The 8,100-nt window shown below is 36.2% G+C and overlaps 1 protein-coding gene across 2 annotated transcripts; it reads left to right on the top strand.

Moving 5' to 3' along the window:
* The first annotated feature begins 4,867 nt into the window (after window positions 1-4,867).
* On the top strand, window positions 4,868-7,889 carry LOC126795187 (glutamate dehydrogenase 1). 2 transcript variants are annotated; one of them, XM_050522039.1, is made up of 7 exons: window positions 4,868-5,003; window positions 5,871-6,442; window positions 6,532-6,648; window positions 6,730-6,983; window positions 7,089-7,164; window positions 7,281-7,367; window positions 7,491-7,889. In XM_050522039.1, the coding sequence occupies exons 2-7, from the start codon at window positions 5,924-5,926 to the stop codon at window positions 7,674-7,676; spliced, it is 1,239 nt and encodes a 412-aa protein (XP_050377996.1). In that variant the 5' UTR covers window positions 4,868-5,003; window positions 5,871-5,923; the 3' UTR covers window positions 7,677-7,889. The 2 variants fall into 2 exon arrangements, with proteins under 2 accessions (XP_050377996.1, XP_050377988.1); XM_050522031.1 differs by having other exon boundaries at window positions 4,889-5,007.
* The last annotated feature ends 211 nt before the right edge of the window (window positions 7,890-8,100 follow it).

Raw genomic sequence — 8,100 nt, 5'->3', positions numbered from 1 at the left:
AATCAAGATGAGTGACGCCATGCTTGCTTACATGTCTCCAATTCGACTTAATGTGCTTATATGCTACTTTGTGTTTAACTATTACGTTTCGTTATGTTGAGCTCTCTTTAGCATATATTTAGGATTGAACGCTTCGTTGATTCTAAATAACTAAGAAGTCTTAACGATTAGATGAACCGCTTCGGACTCTAATTAGAATTGGAATTGAAATGGACTTAGATATAATCGAAATAAGTTGCTGCCTATATGTTATTCTATACGTGTTATACATGTTTCTTGAGTGAAATTCGTGTTTTGGTTATGTGATGAATGGTTGATCAATTGTATATAAGTAATTTAAGATTTATTTTAAGTTGTAGTTTTAGAATCCAAATCAAATCCCCCCATTAACATGATAAGTTTTGAGGCCCTTTTGATTCCCCGGACTGAACGATCCCTACTTATTCTATACTAACGATGATGTTTTTTTCAGGGTATTTTATAGACGTTCTAACAAAACGCTCTATCAAGCCACACAACCTGTCTCACTGCTTATTACATTGCTTGCTATCACTTGAGCTATCACACTATCTATCACAACATACAGTTAGTATGACGGTTAGTGTGATAGGTGGTGTGACTCACATTGTGACAATTCTGAATAATTTCTTAAAATGAAAAAATAATAATAATTTCTTTTTGGGCACCAAGAAAAATGATCTGGGCACCCATTTCAAACCCAGAAACGTCGACGTCGTCCTTATCTCCCGACTCCACCTTTTTCTTCAGCGACGCCATCACCATCGCCCATCCCTCTACCGTCCTCGCCTAGTTTCCAGATCCTCCCAACTTCGGCGTCTCCAGTGCTTCTCATACACAACTCGACCTTCTATATCGCTCCACTCTGGCGATAATTCTCCAATTTCAATAGCCACCCTAAACTCATTGGAGACGATATCTTATCGGAGACTCACTACTTGCATGCCAGATCAGAGACTACACCAGAATGGAAGTGTAGAGCCACCCACACCGACCGCAACGTCATCAAAACCCAATTTAAGATCCAAATATGGATCTGAAGTAAGCCATCAAACTAGAACCACCGGTGGATTAGCGTCGGATCTCAAGGTTTCAATCTGGCGGCTTAGACGACGGGTGTATCAGAGATCCGATATGGGTTTGTAGGGGGCGGAGCACGATGCTCACTGCTGATGGTACTGAGGAGTTCCCCAATTTGGGATTTTCTAGATGAAAGTCAATTTGGGGATTTTAGATAGTGGCATATTGTAATTTTTAACAACTATGAGGGCAACGCTTTAAGCCTTTTTATCATATGATTTTTTTCTTCTAATTTTCACATCTTACTTGACTTTTTTCTAAATACATGCATTAAATGTGACTTTTTTTATAAGAAGTTTTTTTTAAGGGAGCTTCTATTCATACCTCTTAAAATAGCACTTGGACCTCCATCTTTTTCCTATATAGTTTTGACTTAGTCAATGCATATGAAATTACCAAAAAACATATAACAATAAAAATACAAAAAGGAAAATAATTATGTACTTATCTATTATAAAATACAATTGTAGAAAATTATCATTTATATTTATTGCTAGAGAATCTAAAATGGGATATTAAAATTACATTAAATGATTTAATTGATTACCTTATTTTTTAATAAACATCATTAGTAAAAAATTTAATGTAATTGATAAACATCAAATTGAATGTGGACGATTTAATGTATAAACTATATAATTATCTAGAATTTTTCATAAATTTCGATTTGAGCCAAAAATAAAACTCATTCATTAGAGGATAGAATATTTCATATACGTTGATGAACAAAACTCGTTAATAAGAGGTTAAAATATTTCATATACGTTGATGTTACTATCAATGAATGAAAAATATAGTTGACTAATTTATTATGAATTTAGAAAACGAGTGGAAGAGTAATCAAATTAATTCGAGAAGATAATTTGTGTGATTATTATGCATTTTTCGAGTTGTATAAAATAAATGAATTTGAAATAGAGTAGGAAGAAATTAATAGATAGTAGTATGATTTGATATATCAAATTAGATAATAGGTATTTTAGGAAAACTTTGGAGGTCTAAATAGTATTTTAGGTTTCTATAAAAGTAAAATGGAGGCTAGTGAGTAAAGAGGTCTAAATACCGTTTTTAAATGTATAAATAGAAACTCCATTTTTTAAAAGGAAATATATATATTTTTGTTGTGCATGTAGTAAAGCTGTCGCGATTTCAAAGAATATGTATTGTTCTACTATGATACAATTAAATCAAATTAGAAATTGAATACGGTACATAGTAGTCTGAGTAGATCAAGGAATCTTAACTTGTTTCCGTAGTGGAATGGAGGGCGTTCTTTGTCTTAGAGTAGTGTGGTCGATCCAAGATTCCCCAACATTTTCTAGTGATTCCATTTCATCACCAACATATATAATCTAGTCGAAAGCTAAGTAAAATGAAGAAATTATATATAGAAAAGAAATTAACACTATGCAATATACATGAATCTACGCACCGTTTTCCCTTTAATCTCGACTTTACCTATTATACTCGGTTCAACTTGGTTGGGAAATGGTTTATATATCTAGTACCGGTCACTTGTGATTGTGACATTCCTCTACTTATGGAAGAATCAATTCCTTCTTCCTCTGTTTCCATATTGTTCATATTTGTTGCATCCCAATAAACATATAGACAAAATGTAAAAGGATTAGCTAGCTAGCTTGTTTTGAAAGATCGATGCATAAGTCGGGACCTTTAGGTCTTAGTGGATGTGGTCGTGGGATGATTGCATGTATGCTTAATATTGCATACATCGATCGTTTCCGCAAGTAGATTGGGAATTGCACTCCGGTGCTTAGTTAATCAAAGACAACGGCAAAAGAAAACGAATCTTATGATTGAATATCTAAGATGTTATAGAGATTAGTGAATCTTATCATTATATCACTCATATAAATACCACTCACTTAAATCGAGAATGTCGAAAAATTGTCAAAACATAACTAAGTTGATCACTTGATTGAGGGCTCCCAGTTTCTAGGAGCTTTCTATACCGGGACCCTTCTAAAGTTTTGTGCAACTTCGGGTGTACCCTTCTAATGTTGTTTACATCGGCAGCTAACCTTCAGTGGCAGATCATGTCCAAATTGGCAACTGTTTGGTGGAGTAAACAAGTCACTAGAGGCGCCATCAATGGCGGAGGGTCGAGCTCGTCCACATGAATGATCGACGACCGCTGCTCCGACGTGCTACTGTGAATCTTGCAGTTGACCTGAGGCCGCTTCCTTTCTCCCTATCTAGCTCGTATTTGTTTTGGGCTGGCCGGGCTTCGTCCTGGGCTATTCATAGGCAGGAGGAAATGTGCTTATTGGTAATTATGTTTGTAGTGATGCTTAATGTATTCAACATAATGAAACTGTACAATTAAGGCTCGAGAACATTCGCACCGGCCCTTTCTTTAAGAAAACTACAAACAGTATTAGTGTCACACATACATATAACCACGTCCAAGTCAAATAACAAAGAAAAAGTACTCGTGTGTTGTCAAAACAGAAGAGACTATAAATTTTGTGTAAGCCTAACATGAGACGTCTCCGGTGCATTGCCAAGTCCAAAAATATTAAAGATATGACGTTACAAAGAATCCATTATATACAGATTCATAGAATTATATTGTAGGAAGAAATTTTAAAACAAGTAGATGCAGATTCTTTTGATCATTAAATTGTCGTGATATGAAACTTGAAACACATTATCACGTAGCTAGCTACCCTTCCTTTAATCATTTCACTAAACTTGTTTTGTTCTAAATTTAATTCCTACTGTGCACCCACAAAGAGAGAAGAGCACTTCGTGTGCGGTCAAATCAGAGCAGGTACTATCTTGGAGTAGCGATTAAGGTAGGAGAAGTACGGTATTTTGCATTTCCGATACATAAAATTAGCAGAAAATATAATTTTGAAGGCAACTGTTTTATATTTTGGCCTTCAATTTTGTAATATAGTCTAATCCAGATAAATGACAAATAGATCAAGCTATATACCAATGTTTTAAAAAACTCACCTCAATTTTGTAATATAGTCTAATCCAGATAAATGACAAATAGATCAAGCTATATACCAATGTATAAACTACTTACATAACGCATCTGTTTTTTGGTCTGGACACCGAGGCTTAAAAATCTTACGCCTTATGCTACGTTTTTCACGCCTTTTATACATTTTACTACACCTTATAAAATAGTCTTTTTAGGTATCTTTTTATATTATTTATATAATGTGTTTAATTTGATGAAAATTATCTAAAACGTTTGAATTATGAATTTCATTATATCTAAATGCAATAAATTGGTAAGTTCTTATGTATATTTGTTCTTTTTGTATGTCTATAATTATATATTTACACATTTAAATACCAATTTTTTATATCATAAGGCTTACGTTTTATGCGCCTCAAGTTTTAAGGCTCAATCCTTTCAAGAAAACGCCTCGGGTTACGCCTTCATTTTTTAAAACATTACTATATACAGATATGTGTGATACATTGATATGTAACTAATTATTCCTTGTATCCATAGGCAGTGTACGTACGTGTGGATTGGATACGAATCAATACTCCTAATAAATATGAATTCACGTACGCACATCAAATTGGCACTGCAGACAGTGCAGAGTATCATGTTAGTTGGAGTATATATTCTAGTGTGGGATGAATGGACGAAGCAATAAGGCTCTCCTACTCGGATTCCTCATAAGAGAATTGATTCTGCTTTTGTCCTTTGATTCTTTGCTTATGTAGCCTCTAGGGCTCAGGCCATATATATCTGCATGAGTCTCTATAGTTTATATTCATTCCGGCCATTCCATTCAGAGTTCTCATCGTACTCGATCGACTGTCTTCGATAGCTAGAATCATTCACCATCTGCTTCTTCGTTTTCCTGCAGTGATTGTGGTCGAATTATTCGATCCATCCCGCATCAGCAACTGTACGTATGTCCTTGTTTCTTGCATTTCTGTTTCCTCACTAAAAACTTCAATATTTATAATGTAAATTGTCTGATTATTCTGGAGAGGTCGATGTTATAATTAGCTACTCTAAGATTGAAACTATAGTGCATTCGTTTTGTTTCCATCAGATTAACCTTAACCATACGGACGGTTTAGCTTAGCAAGGTGACAAAGTTGACGTATAAAAGCATCAATAAAAAGACTTGACGTACTGCAAAATCATATTCGATTGTTTAAATTTTCTTTTGGAAAAGAAGAGAAATTCACTTTGGAAAAGAGTGTGATACGTCCTACATGCACATAAAGTATGAAAGTCTAGCTCGCCTAGACCTAGACGGCCAAATGTGCATGCAACCTAGATCAATTTCAGAGCCCTTAAATCCCTAAAAAATAATTCCAGAAGTCTATTGATTAATCTTGTGTTTTCTAACAAGCAGTGATCACTTGTTTGGAAAAGATTGCGATAATATGAATTCCAGATCAGAGTCCATATCTCATATCGACCAATTCCACTAATCTTGGATGTTTATTAGTGGCACTTTAGTCAAATAATTCGTCATCGTTTTAGTGCATGGAACTTGTTTTTAACAAAAAAAAAATTGTACATGAAAATTAGTGATAATTAATTATGAGTTGCTTAATTGATTTATCAGTAGAACTATAAATAGCATGAGTGTTGGACTCCATGGTGCACTGGTGCACGTACCATTTTATAGCTTGCTGTAGAACACTCTGCATTCTTTAAGCCTAAGATCGATTTGGAAGTGATAATTGATAGTAATATATATTGTTTCTTAGGCCATTCTGATCTTGACTTTGATTTTGATGTGCTCTGTATTCCTCAGTTCCAGTTCAAGTTGGAAACTAAGAATATAAAGATTGTAGTGGATCAGGGAAGATGAATGCGTTAGCGGCAACAAACAGAAACTTTAAGTTGGCTGCTCGGCTTTTGGGATTGGACTCGAAGCTTGAACAAAGTTTACTGATACCATTTAGGGAAATCAAGGTGGAGTGTACTATTCCCAAAGATGATGGCAGTTTGGCTTCATATGTTGGCTTCAGAATTCAACATGACAATGCCAGAGGCCCCATGAAGGGAGGCATCAGATACCACCCGGAGGTTGAGCCAGACGAGGTGAATGCTTTAGCACAGCTGATGACATGGAAGACGGCGGTGGCTAACATCCCCTATGGTGGTGCCAAAGGTGGGATAGGATGTGATCCAGGGGAGCTCAGTGTTTCAGAGCTTGAAAGACTCACCAGAGTTTTCACCCAAAAGATTCATGATCTTATTGGAATCCACACTGATGTTCCGGCACCAGATATGGGCACCGGTCCGCAGACAATGGCTTGGATACTTGATGAGTACTCCAAATTCCATGGCTACTCACCTGCAGTTGTCACTGGAAAGCCTACTGTATGTATTTGATGATTTTCTTGGTGAATATTAGAGATAGATTAAGGTTGTTTCATACTTTGTGTTTATATATATATATATATATATAGGATCTTGGTGGATCATTGGGAAGAGATGCAGCCACCGGAAGAGGAGTACTTTTTGCAACAGAGGCATTGCTGAATGAGCATGGGAAGACAATCTCCGGACAACGCTTTGTTATACAGGTATGAACTGCATACTTTCATTTAATGGAGAATCACCTGCAGAGGTTTAGTCACTCTTGAACAGAAATGAGTTGAATGCAGGGATTTGGGAATGTGGGATCATGGGCTGCCCAACTCATTCATGAGAAAGGTGGGAAAATAGTTGCAGTGAGTGACATCAGTGGAGCTATAAAGAACAGCCAAGGACTTGACATTCCAAGCCTGCTCAAGCATGTCAAGGAACAAAGAGGTGTCAAGGGCTTCCATGGCGGGGAGTTGATACAAGATTCCAACTCAATTTTAGCTGAAGACTGTGACATTCTCATTCCTGCAGCACTTGGAGGTGTCATCAACAGGTACCTACTCCTACCAATTTTGTTTTCCATCAAGACTTCCAAAACCAAAAGCGAAACAAGAAAACTTCACAGAACAATTAATGTAAATCTTGTTTTTGGTTCAAGGGAAAATGCAAATGACATTAAAGCCAAATTCATAATTGAAGCAGCTAATCATCCCACTGACCCTGAAGCCGATGAGGTTAGTGTTCAGTCATCTGGCTATTCAATCATTACTGTCTACTTTAATTTACTTGGAACTATTATATCAACGTAAAACCAGTAATCTTTGTTTAAGATGATTTCATATGTATGTAGATCTTGTCAAAGAAAGGTGTTGTTATTCTTCCTGATATTTATGCAAACTCTGGAGGAGTCACTGTTAGTTACTTCGAGTGGGTGCAGGTAGTCTATTTCCAATCATATTCATTCTCACAACAGTGTTTCTCAATCATCTTGTCAACTCAATTTTGTAGATATATGAATATGGTTATAAACTTTAGGCGCGAAATTTGCAATGTAATGCAGAACATCCAAGGTTTCCTGTGGGATGAAGAAAAGGTGAATAATGAGCTGAGGACTTACATGACTAAAGGCTTCAAAAATGTCAAGGAGATGTGCAAGACCCACAACTGTGATCTCCGGATGGGAGCCTTTACTCTCGGAGTTAATCGCGTCGCACGGGCCACTGTCCTCAGAGGGTGGGAAGCATAATGGACCGACCGCCACCGGCCACTAATGCTGCGATATTGAATAAGGAGTATGATCAGACTCTTCTCTAATGAGAGTTACTCAAGTGGTATTTCTTTCATGTTTAGTGCTGTTTTTGTTTTCTTCAGCAAATGTACCCTAAAATACTACTTCTGGTAGTGTTGCATGTATTTTGACTATCATATAATTCTGCCTTCAAGCGATCCTTCAATTTCAGTGCATGAAATTCATAGACCGAAACATTAGCTTAACGTTTGATGATTGGACAGTTGAGTGAACTATTTCTCCCATATATAGAGAGATTCAACTAATAAGTGAACATATGAGTTATTGAATCTGAATTATTGAATTACAACCTCAAATACCAGAACTCTGAGGAGTTTGGAACTTGGGACTCACATTTTCTCTTAACACATGTAGTTCTTTC

The sequence above is a fragment of the Argentina anserina genome, chromosome 1 (assembly GCF_933775445.1).
Source record: "Argentina anserina chromosome 1, drPotAnse1.1, whole genome shotgun sequence".
NCBI classification, from domain to species: Eukaryota; Viridiplantae; Streptophyta; class Magnoliopsida; order Rosales; family Rosaceae; genus Argentina; species Argentina anserina.
The sequence above is the reverse complement of the archived record's forward strand: the minus strand, read 5'-3'. Positions and strand labels throughout refer to the sequence as shown.